General features: G+C 45.6%; 1 protein-coding gene across 1 annotated transcript in view; it reads right to left on the minus strand.

Annotated features, from left to right (window-relative positions):
• The window catches only part of ANTXR1 (ANTXR cell adhesion molecule 1), a 198,668-nt gene that overhangs the window by 70,024 nt on the left and 101,295 nt on the right, over window positions 1-27,349 (minus strand). The window contains exons 9-14 of the mRNA XM_083184560.1: window positions 17,242-17,302; window positions 16,577-16,675; window positions 14,415-14,484; window positions 11,429-11,507; window positions 9,833-9,928; window positions 5,362-5,403 (exon numbers count right to left, since the gene is read on the minus strand). Coding sequence (XP_083040686.1) covers window positions 5,362-5,403; window positions 9,833-9,928; window positions 11,429-11,507; window positions 14,415-14,484; window positions 16,577-16,675; window positions 17,242-17,302 — 447 coding nt within the window. The remainder of the gene's footprint in view (window positions 1-5,361; window positions 5,404-9,832; window positions 9,929-11,428; window positions 11,508-14,414; window positions 14,485-16,576; window positions 16,676-17,241; window positions 17,303-27,349) is intronic.

A 27,349-nucleotide genomic window follows, 5' to 3' on the forward strand; every position in this document is an offset into this window, starting at 1 on the left:
CATGTAATACATAAAAGCTTTTAGAGTGACAGGAAGTTCCATTATATGCAGCCTCATACTTCACTTCATAATGTACCGGACTCTCGTGAAGTGGGATGTGGTCAGCAGGTCGATAATCAATAAATCAACTACTACTGGTTGTCATAGATCGACACATAAAAAAGATTGACATGAAAATGGTTGACATTTTTTTCATACTATAACATCCAAGTGGACATGGAATTTGACAGTAACAGTGTGTTGAGTGTAGCGGGCCGTGTGAGGGGACATGGTACACTTTGGCGACCATGTCGACCTGTGTTGACATAGGAAACAAAAATGTGAAAAATTAATGTCAACCTTTTTCATGTTGACCTTTTCCCTGTCGACCTATTGATTGTGTTGACCATTTGACCGTGTCGACCTAAGCTATGTCAATCGTTTTCATGTGTCGACATATGCCTTGTCGACCAATAATGGTCAACCTATGATTATTGACCTTATTACCGTTGACCCTATGACCCATACCCTGTGAAGTTACTCATGACAGAGGCCTATTTGCTGTATTATCATCATCATCATACTGTGGGCCAGATGCACTAAGCTTCAAAAGTGATAAAATGGAGAGTGATAAACAACCAACCAATCAGCTCCTGCCTGACATTTTTCAAACACAGTCTGTGACATGGCTGATTGGCTGGCTGTTTATCAGTCTTCATTTTATCACTTTTGAAGCTTAGTGCATCTGGCCATGTATGTGCATTTATTATCTGTACCCAGTGCTATTTTTCAGCAGGAACCAGCAGGAACTCAGTTCCTGAACCTCTAATGAAATATGACATCATCAGGAACTGAAAATCTACTTTTCATAAGATAAATTGTATTTTAAAGTCACCTGTGAGTGCCTTTGTTTCTAAATACAATATATAGATCTATCTCTCCCTCCCTCTCTCTATTATATATATATTTTTTAATTTAATTGATCCGCCCCCAGACCTGGAGTTCCTGGACCTATTTTTCCAGAAAAATAGTACTGTCTGTACCATACATGTAGACAGTCAAATGCATTTCATTTTTAATCTATAGATCTCTGACTTTGCTTCATAAACATGATGATCTCGGGCACACCCAGCTAATATATAAAGCAAGACATGCTGCTTGGATTAATGACTAATGCCCTCTAATGGCTTTTTTTTTTTTACCAACCTTGCTGTCCTCATAGCACCTCACAAACTGTCCTGCCATACAAGGTATCTGTGCTCCCTTACACTCATGTTCTTCAGATGCTGAGGATCCTGTCATCTCAGGTCATGTCCTCACCCACCACCCCTGCCATGCCACTCCAAAATCCCACCCCTTCCATATGGGTAGAAAACAGCATCTGGCTATGTACCAGACTTACATTATTTAAATTTTTTTATGGAATAAAACATGTGTGATATGTTTCTAACTCTGAGGACTTATTAAACACAAAACTCTGTGTCCTGTTCCTAGCACTTGATCTTCAGCACGTTCCGGATGGTGCAAACAAACATTGTTTCCCATTTCTAAGATCATAGATAGCACATATTATTTCAATGCTGCAAAAAGTTTGACGCGTGTATCGCACAAAACCCCTATCACTAGTTCACCTTAAAAGAAAACCAGGTAGGTGCTTATGCAGATCCAAATTAATAACTAAAACTTCACTGTTACAATTCATTCACATTACCTGATTTATTAATACATAAAAATACATAAGCATGGTCTTTGTTTTAACCCTTTTAGTGCCAACATCTCTGGGAAAGATGTGCAAAATATCCGCTAAAAATGCCACCGTCGCTCATATTTGTTATATAAATTCAAATAAAAAATGTGTACATTTTTTTTATATTTCGTGCATAAGGTAAATATTACAGGTCATTATGATGTATAAAAATGTTTATTTGGCAATTGTCACACCTATTTTGACAAATACACTTTTCACCTAATGGGTTAAAGATCTTTTTTTTTTCTTTTAATGGGTCTCATTGCTTCTTTACTGGCAGTGACTGCGGCATCTATTGTTAATGGTTAAAAGAAATGCCACGTGCAGTGAAGTACATACATTTGTTTAGGATACTTTTTATGACCCATTTCATATTTCCGGGGAATCCCAGTAAATGAATGAGGCTCTAAGTAACCCACAAAAATATGAATTTGTCATTTAGGTCATTTTCGTTTTCAGGGCCTAATTCAGCATGAGTTTTTCAATTTTGCTAAATTAACGAAATGATAACTCCCGAAATGCTCATACATCACTGGCTGCCCCCTGTTTGTGTAGCCTAGCTGAGAAGCCAGATGCAGGCCACCAAAATCTACGATTTTTGGAGGAGCTTTTTAGTTAGCCCCTTAGTACAAAAAGCATTTCAGCTCATACACCAAAACATTGGGATTCGTTCTAATTCAATATTTTGATACATTTAAATCAGGGGTCTTCAACCTTTAAGACAGCGTGGGCCACCTAAAAAAATCCAGTGAAGCCCGAGGGCCACTATACTCTACTGCGGTATTTCGGACAGCCTCATAGAATCACAGCTCCCCTATAACGTCAGCACATTCCTTCATAGATAGTTGGCACAGCCGCCCATACTCAGCACATAACCCCCCCCCCATCCCCACACACACACACACACACACACATACCCAAATAGTTATCAGCAGCCAATTTGGGTTCCAGTGCAAACAGTACAATTTGTGCCCCCCCCATATATAATTTGATATTGAATAAATTGCACGCTCCCAAAAAAGGGGTGTGGCCTAATTATAACGAGTGTGAACTAGCAGGAAAACAATTACCTGACACCTCTTTTGCAACCTGCATGACCAGACATTGGTTACCGCAGGAATGGTCGTTGTCCTCACACGCTTAAGTTGACTGAAGGCTGCACAGTGACATATAAACATGAAGGCCCACACAGTGACCTAGTACGCCTCACAGATCGAACCCAAACAATGAAAGGCTACTTAAATCAATATACACTGTTACACTGTTTATCCATAATACACATTACACATTATGCCGCACACCGTGATGCCCATTACACATTAATCCACACAAAAATTATGCCCATTGCACATTATGCCCCACACTGATGCCCATTATGCCACAGACCATAATGCCAGCAGTACTCCTGCTTATACATATGATGTCCCAGCAGTGCCCCTCACCTAATGCCCCAGCAGTGCCCCTCACACACAATGCCCCAGCAGTGCCCCTCACATACAATGCCCCAGCAGTGCCCCTCACACACAATGCCCCAGCAGTCCCCCTCACACACAATGCCCCAGCAGTGCCCCTCACACACATTGCCCCAGCAGTGCCCCTCACACACAATGCCCCAGCAGTGCCCCCCACACACAATGCCCCCAGTAATGCCCCACACACAATGCCCCCAGTAATGCCTGCAGCATTGCCAGGTCCCCTGCTCCCGCCAGCTGTACCTCCTCATCCTGCAGCTTTGTCGGGTCACCTGCTTCCACCATCCATGCCTCCTCCTGCAGTTTCGCCGGGTCCCCTCCGCCAGCTGTGCCTCCTCCTCCTGCAGTTCCAGCACCGGGTCCCCTGCTCCCGCCAGCTGCGTCTCCTCCTCCCGCAGCTTCGCCGGGTCCCAACTCCCCAGCTCGTGACCAGACGTGCCTCCTCCTCCCTCAGCCGCGCTGCATCCACTCCTCTGCCCTGCCTGCAGCCAATGGAAATTGGGTAGGCGGCACACGAGGGGACTCCATTACGCTGCCTCCCTCGGCAGTGTTTTCTTTTAGTTTAAAAAAAAAATCCTGTGCATAGCGGGCTGGCGGCCAGGGGGCCACTGAGATCAGCTCCGCGGGCCACTCGTGGCCCGCGGGCCATGGGTTGAAGACCCCTGATTTAAATGGACATTGAGGTTTGAATGGCAATGATCACCACAATGCAGTCTATGTAACACATTTTATAATAATGTCCATTTAAATTGGGCAAGGGGTCATAACGTTTTAAGGATGGTGCACCAAACTACAAAAAAAAGTACAGTAACAATGGAACTTTGATAAACACACATACTGTATGAATTACACAGGTTCACCTTGACTGTTCATCAAATCTAATAGCAGTTGGTATTAGTTGGGAGGTGTCAGAGTTCATACCATGGAGGGTATATAAATGTTTATGTTTGGGTGTTTTTTTTTTTTTTTTGCGATCTCAGATGGCGTCAGCGCCGTTTTATTAAATATTCCTGTGCACTGTTCAATTTTTTTTCTAAATTTATGTTTGGGCACCTTAAACAAGGGGAGGGGGGCTTAATATTGCGCCCTTTATCTCCCCACTCTTTTGGTTGTGTGCTGTGGCGGAGGACAAGGAGGCGGTCGGGTAGTGTGAGACTTCGGCCATGCTTCATGGTTGTCAGGGGTGGAGGAACGCTACCTCTGATCTCTGGCACGATACCGAGTCCCCCCGATCCCTGGCTGCGCGCTAGATTCCAACATCTGTGGTAACCAGTATGAAATCCCACTGTGGCAACCAATATGAAATCTCCCTTGAAAACTATCATGCAATCCCCGTGGCAACGAGCATACAGCGAGCATGTAACCCCTTCCCCATTGCGGGGTGTGGTATAATTTGTAATGTGTATTACAATATGTGGTATATTAAATGGGTGTTATGGTGTGTGGCACAATTACAGTATATAAGGGGTATTACGGTGTGTGGTATAATGTATAATGGGCATTATGGTGTGTGGCATAATGTACAATCAGCCATTCAATGTAAATATTTGCTGCATGCCTTTGTGGGGTGGGTGCATTTTTACGTGTTCACATTGAGTGCCAAATAGACTACAAAAAGCCCTGGTACAGAGCTAGGTGCATACAGCTATATATATATATATATATATATATATATATATATATATATATATATATATATATATATATAGAGACGTCCAGGAATCGGCACTCCCAGTGAAGGTAGATAACTGTAGCCGGTGCCCTCACAGGATAGGGTATGTAGGTGGAGATGGTGCGGCACTCACGGCGAAATAAAGTCACTCTTACAAGAGATGTGATCCTCACATTTCGCCGTGAGTGCCGCACCATCTCCACATATATATATATATATATATATATAGACTTACCCACCTTCCTGGGGGGCCGGGAGGGGAACCCAATTTGCGGGACCCTCCGGGCCATTCTGGGAGGGTAGGCAAGTATGTGGTAGTGTCATTATAACCTAAGAAAAGACAGTTACTAGAGTTCCTTATAAAAATTAGACCATTCATGAAAAGACCATTTTTTGCAATCAAAGGCAAGTAGTATTTTATAGACACCTGAAGTTCATGTTAACAGCACACACTTATCAAAAAGGAAGTGACGGTAAGTTATGGATCTTACCTCGCTGTCCTCTTCTGGTGGTGGGGGAGGGGACTTGATTGTCTGAATGTAATAAAAAATGAGTTAGTGAATATTAATTGTTGCAGTTTTTCTGTACGCATATCACACGTCACTTTCTTTACTTCTCTTTTACTTTTTAATTATTGTGAATTTGGTTGCATTCATTCAGAATAAAGTAATTGTTTTACATTTCTCTGCATATTAGTTATACATGAATTGATGATATCCATATGTTATGTTTGTTCAGAATGCATGAACTTACTGAATTATAATTAAGACTACTATCCCATATATAGGACATCTCCATCCATGTATCCAGAACAATGCATTCATAGGAGTCAGAACACAGTGCCTGTTGCTCCTAGCAACCTGACTTAGCCAATCAGGATAGTCCCCAGTGACACGGCTGGATTTTCTCACTTGTCAGTTCTGCTCTATAATAAACCATCTGGCCTGGATTCTGACCCTCCATCCACATTTCCTATACATGTCAGCCTTCCAGGAATTTTTTAATTTCATCAGCGCAGCTTAGAGCTAGCTTAATTAACTATTTCCCTGAACTAAATCATAGCAATCAGTGAATGTAGCTCATTAACTACATTTATAAGACATAGATGTATGCTAAACTGCAAATGGAATTTAAAGAGAAACATATCTTCTGAAAATCTATTCATATAAATCTAAAATATTTCAGTACTTGTGTAGTTTCACGGCGCCACTAGATAGGATACTAGATAGGAAACGATTTAGTATGCGATTTGACATCAGATATCGCATAAGATATAGTATAAGATTTACTATCCATTTCATTACCCCACTATACACTAGGGCGTGGAGTTGATTTTATATAGCGTGGTGAGCGCAGCTCGCCACCGAGCCCGAAGCGTGGCGAGCGCAGCGAGCCCCGCGAGGGTACACGGAATGTATTTTATGGAATTGCATGCAAATGGAATGCGATATTGGTGACTTCCGTGTCCCCTCGCGGGGCTCGATGCGCGCGCCACGCTTCGGGCTCGGTGACTCGCTGCGCTCGCCACGCTATATAAAATCAACTCCACGCCCTAGTGGATAGTGGGGTAATGAAATGGATAGTAAATCTTATACTATATCTTCTGCGATATCTGATGTCAAATCGCATACTAAATCGTATCCTATCTAGTATCCCATCTAGTGGCGCCGTGAAACTACACAAGTACCAATATTTCTATTATGATGTCACTTTATCATCACAGTGATAGATAAAACGTTTGATCTATTAGTTTATAACAGTTAATACATTCAAATTTAGAGCCTGATTCACACCTGTTCGTAGCCTAGCAAACAGGTAAACGCCCTCCTTGTCTCAAAACAAACCCCAGCTGACTACGAGTGTGCCTTGCTACAGTGTAGAGGGCATAGTGCTTGTATTCAGTGCACACAACTGGGAAAAAAACATGCTGCACTGCAGGTTGGGCAGATGTAATGTACAGAGAGACTTAGATTTGAGTGGGTTTTATTTTATCTGTGCAGGGTAAAGACTGGCTGCTTTATTTTTACACTGTAATTTAGATTTCAATTTGAACACACCTCACCCAAATCTAATTCTCTCTCTGCATTACATTACATCTGCCCCACCTGCAGTGCAACATGGTTTTGCCCAGTTGTGTGCACTGAATAAGGGCACTTTGCCTTCTACACTGTGGCAAGGCGCACTCGTAGTCAGTTGAGGTTTGCTTTGAGATAAGGAGGGCACAAAGAGAATTGAAAGTGGTTGGGAGGAGCCTACGTTTCGGGCCGGGACGAGGTTGACATCACCAAGCTCCACCCCCACAACAGCCAGCCAATTTGCGGGACCCTCCCAGCTATTCCAGGAAGGTAGGCAAGTATAAATATACCTAAAGTTTATCAGTGTAATGTGTAACTAACAGTGTTGCAAGTAAGGGGGTATGGCGTGGTACGGAGTACCTGTAAGAAATATGTTGCAGGTACGCAGTACCACTTACCCCTGATCCACTGTCATTTCTATTTTCATTTTAAGTCTAAATATAATGCATCCGCAGCCCGCCCACCCAGCGTTATGATTGGTGCTGTATGCAGCTACCGGCTACTGCTGATTTAGCCTGTCACACTGACAGGCATCAGCAGCGCCGACAGCATGAAGAGCAGGCTCCACTATTGTAAGCACAAGCTGCCTGGCTCTCCCCCAAGCAAGAGCCAACCCACCCCCAGTCATTCCCTGTTTCTCATTCCCTGTCTCCTGTGTCCACGCCTCTATTGTCATTTATTCACTCCTCTAGCTTTGTGTGACCACGCCCCCTGATGACACATGACCATGCCCATTTTTGGTGGAGGCTATCAGTACCACCAAGAAAAAAATTCTACTTGCACCACTGGTAACTAACCAGCTCATCTAATAGTAATACATGTAGATTCATGGGATGTTTTGTTCTGTGTACAGATAAAAGTGCATCCTATCACGTGAAGCAGGAATTTAGCAGTATGAAGACAGACCAGATGCTAGTTATTTACAAGATACACTGATAGCAGAAAATATTCAACAGGCTGAAGGTCACACTAGGGGGGTGATTCTGGTTGACTCAGAAAGATACAAATTTCGCAGCTTTACGAGTCAATTAAACGCCGCCTGCACGGTCGCCCGCCCACCGCACGCACCACGAATCTCCCACACACATGTGAATGGATGTTTTGCTTAGCGGTTGTCGATCATCAAATCATTACCCCAGTGCTCGCAGATCAGGGCCGGCCTTAGGCATAGGCAAACTAGGCAATTGCCTAGGGCATTTGGAATGCCTAGGGGCATCAGCAGCTTCTGCTGATTAAAATGATATGCAGCATGCCTATATTCTGTGTGTGAGTGAGGCTGTATCTGCATATGAAATAGTGTATTCATGGAAATCACTGTAACATATCATTCCGTATGCAGGTACAGTCGCACACAAAATATAGGCATGCTGCATATCATTTTACTCATCGGAAGCTCCTTGTGTGTGCTGGTCATAACAATGCAAATAAGACGAATTTTCAGCAAAAAAGGCACCCAACGTTAGCAGAACTGGCCAGGAGCTGCATAGCCTATTCAGGCAAGATGTATGAGGAAACATCTGTATCCAAGCAGAGGTAGAGGTCACAGTGTTAGCGGCTGTGCGAGTGCTGTCTGTGGGTGTGTTGGTTGTGCAATAGTGTTCGGCATATGTGTAAGGGGCATTATGTGTGTCATGTATAAATGCATTAATAATGTACAACATATGTGTAACAGGTATTATGTGTGTCGTGTATAAGGGTATTAATAATGTGCAACATATGTGTAATGGGCATTATGTGTGTCATGTGTATAAGGGCATTAATAATGTGCAACATATGTGTAAGGGGCATTATGTGTGTCATTATGTGTATGAAGGGCATTAATAAAGGTTGGCCTAATGTGTAAGGGGCATTATGGTTATAAGGACATTAATAATGTGTGTCATGTGTAAGGGGCATTACTGTGTGGTATTATCAGGGGTGCCGAGAGAAAGGGGTAGGGGGTACAAATTACCCAGGCCAAAGTCTGATGGGAGGGCCCAGTGGGGGGCCTGGGCCCCCTCCCCTTAAGTGACAGCAGCAGCTACAGCTCTTCTCCTCTGCCCAGCACACACTGCTTTGTGCTGGGTTGCAGTGTGGCCATGGAGGTGCTTAAAATACAATATTGTCTCAGGATTTTTTTCTAAGGGTATAATGTGAATAATGTGGGGAGTAATGTACATAAGCTAAAGTGGTACTACTGTGTGATGTAACGTGAATAAGGGACACCATCGCATGATATAATGTGAATAAAGTTGCACTATTGTGTGGCATAATTTGAATTGGGGGTAAAATTGTGTGGCCATGCCCCTTCCCGGCAAGAACACACCCCTGTTTGGGCTGCGCACCGAATGTGTGCACTGTTTCTATTTAAAATATTGCGGGTAGGAGCACCAAAATGATGACTGCTATGATGAGGGTTGATGGTGCTGGGAAAGGGGAGCAGGGTCAGAGGCGGAACTAGTGGCAGTGCTAGGGGGCATCTGCCAAAATCTTGCCTAGGGCGTCATTTAGGCTAGGGCCGGCTCTGTCGCAGATCTAAGTCGGTCTCTGCTGGCCTGCGGTGCCCTGTATGGGCAGAGGGCGGGCGGCTGACATCCGCTGACGTCGGCTGCCCGCACCCGCGCCACCACCAAATTTCCATGGGAACGCCCAACGTTTTAATGGGAATGCTCATGAAATGCCGGGCGTTCCCATGGGCACAACCACAGCCCACCGCCACATGCCCCCCCACCCACACTGCGGTCTGGGAGCGGCCGGCAAATAATCAATTCAATGTGCACGCTCACACAAATGCTCATGCGCAGTCTCTAAAAATCGCTCCCCTGTGTGAATGCGCAGGGGAGCAAAACAATTAGAATCAGGGCCTAGGTTCTAGTGATATAATGCGAGGGTGAGATGTGAGACTTACCACAGTGCAGCAGAGAGGCCAGAACCACCATAGCAAGGCCAGGAGCAACAGGAGAAATAGGATGAGCAGGGCTATCGCCAAGATGGTCCCATCAGCCTGCAGGAAAGGAAGCAGGAACATTGCTCATATGTGCGGCACCAATAATATAATTATGACATCAGCTATAAATATAAATGACAGAAGCTGATTGGCTGGTTCGGGCAACTTCTCCATTTACTATCTCTCCAATGTTGAATACATCTCCCCTTATATCTTTATATAATGTGCGCATATGCGCTCATCCGATAATCGCTCGTGCTGCGGATTCGCAGCAAACAGGTCTGAATCGTGCCCTAGAGGTGTTAGGACAGTAGGTGCTGTACTGTAGAAGTCCCCTCTAGCCCTCGTCTATGACAGACTTGTACCCACATTTCCAGCACAGCTATTGGCCCAAGTTATTTTTGACTCTTGGGGGCCACTGTAACAGGTTTACTGTGAGTGAATCAGGCCAAAGAGCCATTACTACAACACATCTTGGTCCCACTTTTTTAGATTATTTTTGAACATATCAAAGGATCGTCAGTGTCTAGTTCGACCTCAACATGGAAAATCTTGATATCGACACAAACAAAAGGTGCACAGGAAAAAGTGCCTGACCTAGTGTACAGTATTGTATTGTGCAAACCACACTCTACAGTAAAGAACACAACACGCAATGGCACCTTTCCTTGATTTCCTGTCCATGGATGGCATGCACTGTGCAGCCACAGACCTGAGTCTAGGACACAAGACTCCACATCAAGGCTTAAATCATTCCAAGATGAGTTGGAAATGTTCCAGCTTTTAGAATGCATCATTGCCTCTCTCATATAATAACATATTCCATAACAAGGTTTGACAAATTAAAAATGGTTTCTTACATCTTCATGCTCGTTTTTTGCAGAGTTAGTTTTTTTTGTTCTTGCATGGAAAAACGGATTAAAAGCCACATAAGAAAGGGATTAGCAGAATCTAAACAGAAGACTGCGAAAACTTTTTTCGTCAGTCTAAGCTAATTTTTTTTTTAACCCACTCAGAGCAAGACCGAGTTGAAGTGTTGTTAATATGACTCCCGAAAAAGGAGTATACAAAGCATTATTGGTGACGATCAGGGGCAGTACTGTTATTGGGCGAATACAAGACGATTGCTAAGTCCACCTATGATTGGGGGATGTCTAGAACACTAAGTTTCAAAAGTGATAAATTGGAGAGTGATAAACAGCCAGCCAATCAGCTCCTACCTGCCATGACACAGGCTGTGTTTGAAAAATATCAGGTAGGAGCTGATTGGCTGATGGTTTATCACTCTCCATGTTATCACTTTTCAAGGCTTAGTACATCTGGTCCTGACTGAGTAAAATAATATCACTCTTCCAAACTTTAGGAGTAGCAGCCAACAGCTTCATATCAGTATTATGCTGGTGTGGTGCTTAGTGGTAGTGTCACAGCCAAGTGCCAAGACTGGATATCCCGTATCCTCCAATATTCCTAATAAGTAACAGTATACATCTTATAGTGGCCCAACATCTTCTTTGTTGTACACATGGCTTAAATTTGAAGGGAAAGCAGACGACTTACACAGTGGGTGCTGGTAATGGTGACAGAACTGGAGATAAAGCTGAGGCCGTCGTTCATGCTGACATGTAGAGCTGCTGTCCTGGGAACAGAGAGCAGAGAGAGAGAGTCAGTGGCCACATCTGGATGTCTTATATGAACAGTAATATCATCTAACAGCTTGTATTAGCGCTCATGCTGACTGGAGAGCAACCAGTGCGACCTTCACATGTAGGTATAGGAGCCAACTGCAGATGACTGTGGATACTTACATTGTCCTATCCCTTGTAAGACTTATAAAGGCCATTCATACCACACATATCAGGGGCGCTGAAGGATACACAGCACTGAGAGAACCAGTTCCTATGAGGACTCAGATTGGTATATATAGTCCACATTCAATATGAGAATGCTGACATGGCTGTAATGTTGATATGCTTGGCATGTCAACAACAACATAGACACTGATATTAGCATGATTAGACAAAATGCCACTAGTGACTTACAGATGGAGCCACGTCCATGTATGCCACCGGCGTGCCCGAGCAACCCGTCTTGGAGCGCCGTTCGCAGAGACGGTGATGCACGCACAATCTCGCACATCCATCGCCGCATATAGGGCATGCAGGCGATGGATGTCTCATCCATGGCTCATTTGCGGTGTGGTGAACCGCACATCGAGAGCGGCATAGACGGGTGTGGCTCCATTTGTACCGTCTTTTTGGTGCGGTGGCTTTAATGGTGTGTTCTTGGTTAAGATACTCTAACAGTCCAGATTTTAAGGATCTCTATGCTTGTGCACAGATGGTATAATCACCTGTGCTTCAGCATGAATAGCTTTCCAATCCGGATGGTTGGGGTGCCTTCAGGCAGCGGCGTAACTATAGCACCGCAGCCCCCGCCACCGCGGGGGGGGGGGGGGGGGGGGGCGCTGTGCATGTGGGGGCGCTGGGGGCTGCGGTGCTATAGTTACGCCCCCCCCAATCCCCCGCAGACTTACCTATCTCGCTGGTCCCGGCGGCTCCGTTCTTCTGCTGAGGACCACCACAAAATGGCCGCCCCCATATAGCACACAGTTCTCTGAAACTGTCTGCTGTATGGGGGCGGCCATTTTGTGGTGGTCCTCAGCAGAAGAACGGAGCCGCCGGGACCAGCGCTATAGGTAAGGCTGCAGGGGATTGGGGGGGGGGGGGTTTGCATGGGCGGCGGGGGATTGGGGGGGGGGGTTTGCATGTGCGGCGGGGCGGCGGGGGATTGGGGGTGCTTGGCGGGGTGGCGGCGGGGGGGCGCCCTCCCCTAACGGCGGGGGGGCGCCCAAAACTTTGTTACGCCACTGCCTTCAGGGCTGAGTTTGGTAACAATGGTCTTAGGCCCTCATTTTAAATTGACTCAGTCCCCAGTGTGTTTGCACCAGGGACCGATGTTTTTAGCACTGCGCATATTCACATGTGCAGGCCTGCTGTGCAGGTGCCTTCGGAGACTTGCATAGTCTCTGTGGTGCTCACACAGGAAGGGGTGGGTTGGAGGGCGGCAGGGGGCATTTGCATGCAAACACCCTGCATTTCCTAGGGGCGTACCCATGAAAACGCTGGGTGCACTCCCAGGAAATATCTGGGCGTCCCCATGTGAACGCAGACAGGCTCCTGCCTTCCGGGGGTGGGTTTCTGACGTCACTGGATGTCAGCCCCCCCCCCCCATCAGCAGAGACTAACTTAGATTGGTACTTGTGAAATATCTGGGCGCCCGATGCGATTGGTTGTATACCTTAACTTAAAGCATACAATCAGATGCGATTTTTCGGAAAAATCGCGTTGATCGCATTGCATGCAACCAAATCGCATGCGATGCGATCGATGCGATTTCTCCACAGGATTCAATGTTAAATTGTCCTGTTCATACCCCCACTATCCAAGTGGCCATGGAGTTGATTTTATATAGCGCGGCGAGCCACCGAGCCTGAAGCGCGGCGAGCGCACCGAGCCCCGCGAGGGGACGCGGATTACTTAAAATGTATTCCGCGTCCCCTCACCACGCTTCGGGTTCAGTGGCTCGCTGCGCTCGCCACGCTATATAAAATCAAAAAAAAATCAAAAAATCGGGCACCCAGATATTACACAAGTACTCTTTTTGCGAGCACTGTAGAAATCATTTGATGGTCGCCGATTTCGGGCCCACACGTTAGCCTGTGAATGGATGAATATGCAAATGATCCATTCCCAGTGCGGAACGTATATTCGCACTCCTGCCATGCGGCATTAGAAGGCTCGCTAAGCACCGATCCAACCAGAATCAGGGCCTTAATGGATAAGTCCACCCTTTATGAACTTTGGACTTTTCATTTATATACTTTACACAAAACTGAAACAGTAAGCACCTACTAATGTAAGAAACATCCTGCACTAAGACATTTACCTGTGGGGGGTTTCCAGTTACAGCGGGTGATCCTACTCTACAGGCCCGCCCCTCTAGCAAGCACAGCAGGCACAGCTGTATCACAGCAGCACTGATTGATAGTCTCAGCTATCATTATAACATTAGCTTGAATTAACATCTTCTTCTACTAGGGAAATGACATTATTTTTTAATATACAATGTTTCCTATAATACGTAAAGATGAAAGGGGATTTATTTAAAAATCTGAAAAAGGTGAACATCTAAACTTAATACTAAGGTTGTAAAATGGACTTTCCAAATGGACAATAATCTCTTTCCTAGGATGATACAGTCAGTACACCTGCGACAATCCAGCAAACAGTTACATGTATTCTATATTCCAGAAGGCACTGAGGTGTAGATTTATTAAGCTCAGTGAAGTGATGTCTGGTCTTTATCACTGGCCAATCAGCACCTACCTGTCCTTTTTTTAAACCAAGCCTGTAACTTCACAGTTAGGAGCTGATTGGCTGGCGATAAACTACCAGCCACATTATCACTTCACTGAGCTTAATAAATCTGCCCCTGAGGGTGACAAATACATTATGATCTGACAAATACATTATGAGTAGCTTACATGCCAACATCTTCCAGTACTGGCGCAGGGCAGAGCAGATAGGTGTCCTCCACAACAAGGGGCTTCTCGTCTAGAACACAACACAGGTTATGGTGTCAACAGAGAGTGTGCCATGAGCTACAGAAGTATTGGAATGGAAGATTCAGACAAGTTTGGATTAGTTTACCATCATTAATAATAATATTATCAATAACAAAGACATAATCTATTTTACAGCAATTGTTTAATCACTTAGTACACATCTTGCCATGACTTGAGCAGTGTTTAATTAGATAGACTTATCCTACAATTGGCAAAGAGCAGATCAGTTATTGTTTACAAAACACATTTATTTCATGCAGGTATAATGGGTCTGATTCAGAGGTGGATGCTAGGCCGATGATTGCAATGTCAAGCAATTTTATTTCCCACTGTGTATGCGCTTGAGCAATTGACCGGCCATGTGTGTTTGTGGGGTGTGTCGGGAGCAGTGATGTTTCCAGATGTTGGGCTGCAGTGTAGTCCAAAATTCAAACGAGAGCCACACCAACTGTCACACATCACTGGCTGGGATTCAATGGCAGTTGGTATGGCCCCTCTATTTGAATTTGGGACTGCGTGCAGACCCACCTCTGGAGTACCCAGTGGTTATGAATAATTTGTGGGTGTGTCTAAGACGTCTTCTAAATTCCCATCTGCAATGGCTCCGGGTGCTTACGATGGCACATCTTTATACAGTACACAAGTGGAGGATTACAAATATTCTGGAGATTGTTTCAGTTCACACAGCAGTTGAATCTTTGGGCACAGCTGTAGGAGGCATGTCGTATAAGAAGACATCTCCTTGCAGCTTCTGTGATCCGCTGTTGTGCCAGAATAGGTAACATTGGATCAAGTTTGCATTAACATTTATCATCTAAGTAAACCTGAGGTTACTCATGGCCAGGAAATTTGCACTTCTGGAGCCAGTGAAGTCACTTTGTAGAAGCCAGACACTGCCTATAAAAATGGGTGCCAACCAGTGGCAGTTTTTACTTATGGACTGCAGGGCTGCAGCCCCCCAGGTAAAATCCGGCACTGCGTGAAGCCAGACGTTGGCTTCACTGTGACGCAGTGACTTCCTATTAGAAGTCCGAGCTGCCAGTCACCCGAGGCAGTCCCAATGAGAGGTGTTCCCTCCGGGATGCCTCTATGGGCTTCTGCAGTGGTAACCCATAAAAACAGGTTCTGCGCATGCGCAGTACCGAAGACGATACTGCGCATGCGCAGGATCCGGGACCATGTATATGCTTCAATGGACTGCACCCAAAGCAGCCCATAGCAGCCTGGGGCCAGCACATGTGCAGTACCGAAGAAGCTACTGCCCATGCATCGGTCGGGATTGGCAGCGGGAACCAGCAGGCACTGGTGGCAGCACCGCGGTGGCAGCATGGCGGGGTGGTCGTCAACGAGGTTTCGGAAGGGTCCTACTCACACTTGCACAGACTGGGAAAATCATTCGGTGGTGAGTGAGTTGCAGTAGGCCGCCGATCAGCGATATTTTAGCAAGTCATTCTCAGACTAGCACTGGGCGGGTTTTTACTGATCGCAGGGCCCTGCAAATTCGCCCAGCAGCAAACATGCCTGACCCAGGCTCATAGGATGCAGGACACAAGCACAATGGCGGTATGGATTCTAATTATAATAGTGACCACGCTAGGCTTCGATATATTGATGCAGAGTTGGAAGTGACATAGCAACTTACTGGAAACAGAGAACATTCCAAATATTACACAGCTTCATGTTACTAATTCCATGGGGCCTATGTACTAAGCCATGGAGAGTGATAAAGTGCACTGTGATAAAGTATCAGCCAATCAGCTCCTAACTGCCATGGTACAGACTATGTTTGAAAAATTATATTTAGGAGCTGGTTGGTCGGTACCGATAATACAAATTTTTATATTTTAATAGAAACAAAGATTTTGACGGCAGATAAGAACCGCTTGGCCCGCCTAGGGCTCATTTTTATCACGAGCCAATGAACCAGTATATGTTTACATTGTGTGAGGAAAACAGAGTACCCAGGGGAAACCCACTCAAGCACGACAGAATAACTAGACTCCATGGTGGAAATGGAACCCATGATCTCAGTGCTGTGAGCGAACTTTTCCAGCTACCTCTAGTAATAGCAGCAAACTTACTGAGAGAGTTTGTGTCATTGATTCTGAAACTGCAGAGTACTCGATCCACATTCCGGGCATAGCGGAATCCATTGCCTCTTACCACCACTTGAAAAGTTTCTACAATAGAAATGCTTTAGATCAGACAAATATGTAGACGACCAAGTAATAGAAGGGGGGTGGGTGGGTCATTATATAATTGTACCGGTGAATACACCATCACCGCCAAGATATACTCAATAGACACTATTATCTCTAAGGTTACTGTATAGATCATAGACAATGTCTAGGTCGACAGTCACTAGGTCAAACACTTATGGTCGACGACATACCCTAGGTTGAAATTGACAGAAGGTCGACACAATCTTAAGGTATGACATGAGTTTTTCATGGATTTTTTAGTGTCTATGTCCATGTCGACCTTCTGTCAATGTGGACCATTCTTAGGTGTCAAACTAGTCACTGTTGACCATTAGTGATCAAGCAGGTGACAGTTGCCCAAGACCTTTTTGACCCAGGGACCACATACCCTCTGTACATCCATACATATTTATCCTTAGCGAATCGTGGTTAGACAGTTATGAGACACTTGCTAGGCTGATACCAGCCACTATGATGACATGGCAAGCATTTTGCAAGGGCTTGCCACACTGAAACAATACATCAGAAGTAATATATTAACTTACCCCCAGCACATATACTGGACGGCTCTGCAGCTAGAATTTCAATGCAGGACATCTTTAGGATCTGCAGGTTATAGGAAATAAATTGTAGTTCATTTTATAAACAGAATTGTACAGATAGATAGATACTAATCTCTGTAGATCCTCTGTCATACAGAGCTTACTGCAGTTGATCGTTCTTGGTACCTGAGGCACCGCTGGCATGTTTGGAGGTGCCTTAGTTGCTATGTTTTAATAATAAAATAGAAACTGCTGAAACCACTTTGTTTCCATTTCTTTTCTATATTAATATCGTATGTGTTTTATCTATTCTTTATAGGTCTTTCAAAATGTGTTGTGGTATTTGTCAGTAAAGTAAGAGTATAATGATGCAGATGAAAGCCTAAGCTTGGCACTGTCAACACTCCCCTTTTTTGGGAATCCTTTACTATTTCAAAGTCTTGCATTAGCCCCTTTAAATAGATACAAATGGTAACATTGTGTATTACATCTGAGAGCTGCCTGGTCTTGTACAGGGGAGGATAACATAGCTGGTTAGCTCTTGCAGAGCAGATGGCAAAACGTTTCTTTTTGGTGTAATTAAGTTATGGGCAAGGACAGAGTTAAGAGGCCTTTGTACTAAGCCATGGAGAGAGTTACAGTGGACAGAGTCTAGTCTCCATGGTGGAGCTTCCACGATGTTATGGCCATGAAATATAGTGCATGACGGACTTTTGTTTGACTTTTAAATGGCTGAGAACCGCGCAGGCGCTGTAGTCATGCAATGTCCGGCCAGGTTTTGACCTGCGTACATTCGTATGACACTGAGCCCCCCCATGCACCAGTCCCCTGTCCACCCACTGTCCTACCCTCTCTGTGCAAACACCTCAGCGACTCTGAGAATCACCAAAGGCATGCACACAGTGGCCCTGCACATGCATATATTCACCTATACGCGGAATGCAGTTTAAATCCCGGCAGTCAGGATCCCGGCGTTCAAAATCCCGACGCCGGAATCCCGAACGCCGAAATCCTGACACTCCCCCCCCCCCCCCCCCCCCGTGGGTGTCCACGTCCCCCCCTTGTCGGGATTTCGGCTTTCGGGATTTCGGCGTCTGGATTTTGAACGCTGGGATCCCGACCGCCGGCTTTTCATGCCGAATCCCTATACGCATAGTGCAGCACCATTTTTCTGCTGCAGGACGAATGAACCTGAATCATAGTAAATAAACTATGAACCATAGTTTATTTACTCTGTATATCTTTGATGATAGACTAAAATGTAAAAATCCAAAGTTTTTCCACATTCTGTATGACCTGAGGCAAACTAGTCTTATGTTACGTTCGGGCAAGCAGGGATAAGACATCTGAGCCTGTTACATGATGTATATTCATTGCTCCAACACTCAGGGGACCAGGGAATAATTCAATAAACCCATCACTTGTAAACTCTATTCTTCAATCACATAACTAGCTGATGTCTCAGAGAAACAATTCAAAATGTAACAGATATGGGGCCAGGTGCATTAAGCTTCAAAAGTGATAAAATTGAGAGTGATAAACAGCCAGCCAATCAACTCCAACCTGTCATATTTCAAAAACAGTCTGTGACATGACAGGTAGGAGCTGTTTGGTTGGTTGTTTATCAATCTCCATTTAATCACTTTTGAAGCTTAGTGCATCTGGCCCTTGAGCTTTTGTTTTTCATGATCTACAACAATAATGCTTTAAGATCAAAAGACATGTAATGGATGAAAGACAGATAGATCACCCTATGTGTAGGTAGCTAGTCTTTATTTACAAGCCAAATTCTGTTTCATGTTTAGTTTTGATAAACTGACTAATAACGTAATTGCCTTAGCAATTAGGTTTATCTGGAACCTTTTCCAAACGTAATATCAATGACAGGAAATCTGAGGTTCTTAACAAGTCCCGACACATGGGAAGAAAGCAACTCAACAAACAAGATTCTCCATTAAATGGAACCCCTGCTGTAGTAAATACATTATTACTGAAATGACAAGCCCATTAAGAGCAATATGGTCTTTACTGGACTCTATGGAGGACTTATCAAATAGCTTTATTTCAAGATGCTAGATAGCCTCATGCTTAGTGTCTATCACTGCTTGGTAGCCTCCTTTAAAAAAGTAGCCTGCTCCATTCCCCTTACACATCCTCCTTCGCTTCCTCCGAAACAAACACCATTAGTAAGGACATCAAATGTTTTGAATCGCGTCTATAGAAATAGAGATTTCACCTCAGTGCCCGGCCCCTCACAGTGTTCCCAACTAACTCTGACTGTCTTTCTTTCATGAAGACCAGATTTATCACCGATTGGGTCAGCGAGGTAAACCTGGTTATCCCATTGCACTTAGAGAAGGACATATCTGACTTCTACAAGCATTACCGGTTGACATTGTATTCCACCATTTAGAGAAGTTAAGGTCATGTATTAGATATTACAAGGGAGTATATGGGAAGGTGCACCTTATGAAGGACTGGAAAACTTCTGTTAAACTAGCAAAGCTCTATCATTGTGAGATGAAAGTTCTTCACAACGCTATTGCATGAGGAAACAGGACAAAGCCGGGTGGTCTGGACTGAAGAACAATGGTAGACATTTGAGAACACATTTGTCTCAGAGAGTAGTACCAAAACCCATTAATGTAATTACAATTAGATGTCACAAGTTGCCTCTAAAGGATGTAGCCAGAGGTACACTGAAAGTAGAGGTATTGTAAATACTCCCACGTTCTTATGAGTCATACTAGTTATCAGCCCTTCAAAATGACAGAACAACATAATGTCAGCGGCTCTGTGTGACTGAACAGAACACCACCTGACTTGCTTTTCCAGCGCCGTCTAATGGCTGTTGATCTGCACAAAACTTGAATCTTTGAAGATTATACAGTCACTGTATGTCAAAGCATGTCATCATCATTATCTCATAGACACTGTCATGTCCATTGTTTCAGCCTGTATTATCCATGTCTGTTCATAGCAATTGTGAATAGGGCTACTGTACGTTTTGGTCAATTCCACTGTGTTTATGAAGTATTTGCATTATAAAAATGTTATTCTTTGTTGTAAAGGTTGTTATAGTCGCATAGAGACTACAGAAAATAAAGTCATGGCTTCTACGCTACAGGTCACATGACTGAGGATTGGTGGGGCCGTGACTAGGGATTGCGTACATTTGGAACTGTATGGGAAAACCATGTCACACGACATTGGCTCTCTATGAAAATAAACCCTTGCTGTTTATTGGGTGACACACACAGTATTAAACAGTTATTCAGTCTTATTCACAGTCCATCTACATTGTTATTTCTGGAAAAATAATTGTTCCAAGCTGCAGATTTCCAGTGACAAATATCAGGATTTCCTGGAAAAACCTTAGTCCTGCCTATTACTATTTCTTCTGAGGCAGATGAAGTTCTGACTTCTAGCAAAGCTCGACCCTCTCAGTTCATATCTGTCAGGCTGTGTGACTTCTAGTCTGTTCTGTTTTTTCATTAAATGCTTCAAGCAGAGTAATCAGATTTCAGCTTTGTAAATCTGTTTAGAAGATGATGTCTGTCAGGGTGCATGTTGTTTTATCATTGACTGAACTTGCATGCCTGGATCTGCATGGAATATTCCGGTTTGCCCACAGGGCCCAGGAATCTGTGCTTTGCTGGGACCTGTTTGATATTATTTTACCAGTAATTATGTGGCGTTCAGTATAATCTATTTAAGGTAATGTAAGTAGATTTGCTTAGTAAGCGTAAACATCTGGTACCATATACATATTTTAGACCCCCCTCCAGCCCCGGTTTGTCATCAGAGACAATGTGATTATAATAATATGATCATGGCCAAACAAAGGAGAAATGGTAACGTATTGCACAATCGGTTACATAGTGACAGGAATACATATTTGGGTTGACTGATACCCTTTTCACCAGGGCCGCCGACAGGGGGGTGCTGTGGGTACAGCTGTCCCAGGCCCCGGCCTCTTGAGGGGCCCGGGCAGCTGCCCATAGAGGTACGGCTCACCCCACCTGCCCAAGCACCTTGCCTCCGGGCCTCCCCACCCGGCAGACCCCAGCCAGGCATGCGGGTGGGGGATGGCGCTGTGCTGCTGGGGGCCCGGACTGAAGGTCAGTCCCAGGCCCCATAATTTCTAGCGGCGGGCCTGCCTTTCACATTGCAAATGCCAGGTCGCACCCGAGGATTTGGACACGGGTCTGTCCCGAGAGCGACTTGGCATTTATGATAATAAGCCGGGTCCCTGACATCTGAAAGGGGGCGGGTGGAGCAGCGGCGTGCCATCAGGGAAAGAGGCAGTGCTCAGAGCTGACGCTGCATCCTCCCTATAGTGTGAACGGGACCCGGGTCGATTGACCCGAGTTACCCATTCATACTGCACAGAAACCCAAGTTCAACCCGGGATTACTTTTGACCCAGGTCAGATTGCTGGGTTGCTGGATCTGGGTAATTTGAAAAGGCCCTTTACCACCACATGTCGACCTGGGTTGACCCGGCAACAATCCAGGTAGGACCAGGGTTATTTGTGCGATGTGAAAGGGGTATAAAACATTGCATTTCTATTGAACAGGTCCAGTAGTGTCTGCAAAATATATTTTTATTTTATTAACACTTAGTTTGGATCTTATATAAGCATAGGATCCGGTCGAATGGTCAACAGTGTCTAATTGACAGTCAATATGTCGACCACTTTTGGACAACAGGTCGACATGAAAATGGTTGACACAGGAAAAGGTTGACATGAGTTTTTCATGTTTTGTTTTTAAACAAGTATGTAAAGAGTTAGATTATAACTGTGACGGAAGCACGGTGAGCGCAGTTATGCAATGCAATGCGGTACACATGTACGGTGTCCATGTCAGCAGATTTCGACATAGACACAAAAAAAAGAATGTCGACCTTTTTCTGTATCGACCATTTTCATGTCGACCTTTTGTCACTGTCGACTTAAACCATGTGGAGCTTTTTCATGTGTCAACCTTTTCACTGTCGACCAATAGTGGTCATCCTAATGATCCACATCCATTAGCATTTTAGGTTTCAGTGGGGGAGATGTATAAAGTCTTGACATGCGGAATGTACTAAATGGGGAAATGCGACTAAAAGCCCATTATGTTCTAAGCCTGGCAATGTCAGGCTTCTGTGCAGGGGGGAGCACCAGTGTGCTCTGACAGGGATCTAATCAGATCGCGTCCAGCACCCAAGTGCTGGCATCACATAGGGTACCTTTTTTTGGAAGAGCTGTCCTTTGAAATACTAAGAACATATGTTAGTACATATGCGACTAGTATCATTGCGATGTGTAGTGGGATGTACTGCAAAGCGTTAGTACATCCCGATCCAGGAGAGATAAAGTAGAGAAGTTGCCCAATACCAACTAATCAGCTTCTGTCATTTATCTAGCATAGTTTATACCTGGGGTTCTCAAAAATGTTGCTCTGGGACCCTCATTGCTCTGGGTCAGGCAATAAAATTATTACAGGACCCCAACAAGTTACTACTGAATGACCGCCACATGTGGTCAGTGAAGTGATCGCTATTGTGACAGGGAGGCAGTGGGTAATGGGGGGATGGAAAATGGTGACAGGATGATGGAAGAGGGAAGCAGTGGGTGTTTAGTTAACAGACACATTAGCGTGATGGTCAGCAACATAGATCTGTGACCTCATGCTGAGGTAGTCGGAAACCACTTTGGGGTTGGGACCCACAGTTTGAGAACCGCTGGTCTATACATTGTCAGTCAAAAGTTGATTGGATGTTATGGGTAACTTCTATCCAATAATGGGAACGGCCTCTGTAAAGCGAGCGTGGCTTATCAGGAATGCTGCAATTGCAACCATTTTACGTTACGGTGGGGGCGTGACCAGCGCTCTGAGAGCTGCTGACCACGCCTCCTGCTCCCTCTGTTTCATTGAACAGAAGCTGTGCGCATGCACATAGTGTCTATTCCCCGCACTCCCAACTGCCCCCTCCCGCAGGATGATGCCGGCGGTGCAAAGTGATTATAAATGCATATTGCATATAACAGTATTGAACGGTATGTGATCTACAGCAGTGTTATTTCATTAGATGTGTTGACTGGACCATCTTGGTTCTTTTAATTATCTCTGACCGATTTGGTGATGCGATTGCCCTGTAACTAACCACTCAGTAAAGAGATAATGGACCAATTACCACTACAGTATTTTTCTTGGAACGGAATACATTGCTTTTTTTGCAGCAACAGCAGTGTCCATGGGCAGCCCAGCATCTCCCAGACCCCTGGATTGATAAACACTGGGGTAGGGCCACAAGGCCTAGCCTAATCCTGCAAGACCATTCCCCCGTTTTTGCCACCACACCACAGGGGGGACTTCAACGCACAAACTGTCACAGGGCACAGGGAAGCCCCTGCATAAAAATAAATAAATATACAAATAATCAATATGATCTGGAGGACATGGTGCAGGCAATACAGTTTTTACTGTCACATGCCTACAGCAGATGGCTTAGGAGGCATCAAATATTCTTCGTGCCCCAAGCGTTAAATTCTTTAGTTAAGTCTTTTAACATAACCCCCATAAAATACAACACACTCATTACGTGAATCATTCCATATAAAAAGATAATCATGCCCTGACCTGCGACATGCCATGATCTAATGATCCATGGCAGACAACCATAAAATAATGAAACCATAATCTAGTACATAAATATCTGACAGCTTTATATGATAGATAGAAATACTTCTAACAGGAGTGTATTGTTTTATGATTAAAATGCCATCCAACTGAGCATCAAACTAAATGTTTTGTTACAATACTGTATGTCGCTTTTTTTAAACCATTCTTTTTGTTTTACATATCAACTGCCCTGTACGATTTACATTTACTAACATGGGAGATCTATTAAAGATGTTGTCCGTAGCAATCAGGTTCTACTTATTCATTTAGCACCTTCTAGAACAGTGGTTCTAAACCTCGGTCCTCAGGAACCCCCAACAGTTCACGTTTTCCAGGTCTCCACACAGAATCACAAGTGAAGTAATTAGCCCCACCTGCAGATCTTTTAAAATGTGTCAGTGAGTAATGAGTGCACCTGTGCACCCTGCAGGGTGGCCTGGAAACCGTGAACTGTTTGGGGGGTACTGAGGACTGAGTTTGAGAACCACTGTTCTAGAAGATAATAGAATTTGATAGGTTGCTACGGGCAACATCCAATCTTCAAAAGAGCTCCCATTTTAGTAAATTCACCCCTACAAGTCTGGGCGGCCTTGTAGGACAGAGTTGACCTCTGAGTAATATACTAAAAGTTTATACTGTAGCAAAGAGGAGATATTAATGGGAAAGACGGTTTGGTCGGATAAGTTTGGTCGGTACTCTTTACTTAGTTGGGCGCCCGTCGCGGGCATCGCGGGTACATTTATGTCTGGCCGCGACGCGACCGACGCGATGCCCGCGATTTCCCATTGAAACCCATGTTAAACATGGAAATCGTGTCGGTCGCGTCGCGGCCGGCCATAAATGTACCCGCGATGCCCGCGACGCGATGCTCCCGATTTGCCATAGGAATCAATGTTAAAAGGCCCGATGGACACGATTTTACTGTTAAATGCCTCAATGGACCCGATTTGGCCATAGGAATCAATGTTAAATGGGCCACAGAGCCCATTTAACCCTTAAATGTCCCCACAAATTTTTAACGCCACCCCACGATCCACGCCAACCCGAAGCGTGGCGAGCGCAGCGAGCCCGCGAGGGGCGGCAGTATGCGTCCTCCGACCTTTTCATGCCCTACTATCCACTAGGGCGTGGAGTGAGAATAGAATAGTGTGGCGAGCGCAGCGAGCCACCGAGCCCGAAGCGTGGCGAGCGCAGCGAGCCCCGCGAGGGGACGCGGATACCTTCACAGTTATACGCGTCCCCTCGCGGGCTTCACAGGTGTCCGTGGCGACGCGGACACCTGTGAAGCCCGCGAGGGGACGCGTCTACCTGTGAAGGTATCCGCGTCCCCTCGCGGGGCTCGCTGCGCTCGCCACGCTTCGGGCTCGGTGGCTCGCTGCGCTCGCCACACTATTCAATTCTCACTCCACGCCCTAGTGGATAGTAGGGCATGAAAAGGTCGGAGGACGCGTACCGCCGCCCCTCGCGGGCTCGCTGCGCTCGCCACGCTTCGGGTTGGCGTGGATCGTGGGGTGGCGTTAAAAATTGGGGGGGACATTTAAGGGTTCATTGGGCCTATTTGGGCCCATTTAACATTGATTCCTATGGTCAAATCGGGTCCATTGAGGCATTTAACAGTAAAATCGCGGTCAATCAGCCTTTTTAACATTGTTCCCTATGGGAAAATCGCGGTCATCGCGGTCATCGCGGGCATCCCGATTTACCCACGATGACCGCGATTTTTACCCCCGACGCCCGCGATTTCAATCGCTGGCGCCCATCTAGGTAAAGAGTACCGTTTGGCTTGGTGATATCCAGCAGGGTATCGGATGACTGATGGCCAGTTGGGATTCCGACGGGCGTTTCTCCAACATCAGAAACCCTACTGTAAGGAGCCTGATAGTCAGAATCCGGACACATGGGCTATTTTCCCTCGTGGGGGGTCCACCATCCCCCTAGAGCAGGGCTGGGCAACACCAGCCCTCCAGATGTTAATGAACTACACATCCCAGGATGCTTTGCATTAGTTTTGCTATGTGGCCATGCTGAAACTGATGCAAGGCATGCTGGGATGTATAGTTCATCAACATCTGGAGGGTCGGTGTTGCCCAGCCCTGCCCTAGAGGGAGAATAGAATAGGTGGTGAGTGCAGATAGTTACCGAGCCCGCAGTTCAGCGAGCCTACAAGGGGCGTTAATGCATTCGCCCCCCCTGTCGGGCTCTTGGCAGTCGGGATTCAGTTGTCAGAGATACAACCATCAGAATCCCAACTGTCGGTAGTTATTTCATACACATCCAGCAAGTGATCTAGCAATGAAAAGAAAAGCCTCAAGATATGGATGGGAAAGTGTTTACAGAAGAGGTTACAGCAGTGATTTTCAACCTTTTAACCTTGCGGCACACTAAATAAGATTTTTAAATTGCCAAGGCACACCATGAGATCCCCACAGGGCAAAAACACATTGGCCCCACAGGAGAAAAAAAAACTTATTGGCCCCCATATAAAAAATAATCACACTGCTCCCCACAGGTAACAAAAATATAATACAATACATTGGCCTTTTACATGAAAAAGAGGAGACCAGTAAATAACAGATGAACTGGTGGTGGCTGTAAACTGGTTTGGGCATCTCTAGATCTGGGGGCACACTTGAGAACAGCTCAAGGCACACTATGGCACAGTGGTTGGAAAAACACTGGGTTACAGAGTCACACTGCGTATAGTACACCAAAACAATTTAATTCATACTTGCCTACCCTCCCGCATTTAGCGGGAGTCTCCCGTTTTTTCAATGATTCTCCCGCCCCCCGCAAATTCCTTGGTTTCTCCCGTTTTTTTGTCCCCTTTGCAAGAAAGCTTGAATGCGCATGCGCGAACGCGATGTTGCGGGGGCGGGGCCTGAATGCGCGACGTGGTGACGTCACTATGACGGCCACCGCGGGGCTGTGTGGGTAGCGCAGCGCTGGCCGTGGGAACTAGGAAGGAGAATGGTGAACATGTGTTGTGCGGCAGCTGGAGCGTGGGCGGGAGCTTGACAGCGGCAGAGAACTGTGGAATGTGAGCCGGGAGCACGAGTGTCAGGAGCGGCAGCTGCAGTAGGTATAACTCTGTCATACAGCAGCCTGACTCACCTGGGGAAACCTGTGGTTCTCACACGGTGGGAGAGCGATTAGACCGGTGCCCGCATCTCCTCTCTGGGTCCTGAGCCTCATTGCTGCTTCGCAAGCTGCTGGGCTGTTCTCTCTGTCCCTCCTCCTTCTCCTCCCTGCTGTGTCTCACTCTCACACAACGTACACTACTGAGCTTCCTATGTTTTTGTGCGTATACCCAGCCCACGTGCACCTCACCCTTATTCTGGTTGGTGCGGTCGAGCCGCATATGCGGCTCCGACCGCACCAGACGAATCCCCGCCCACGCTACGGATCGCCACGGCCGTCCGTACACGGACGGCTGGCGATCC

Source organism: Crinia signifera, chromosome 4 (genome assembly GCF_055691185.1).
Source record: "Crinia signifera chromosome 4, ASM5569118v1, whole genome shotgun sequence".
NCBI classification, from domain to species: Eukaryota; Metazoa; Chordata; class Amphibia; order Anura; family Myobatrachidae; genus Crinia; species Crinia signifera.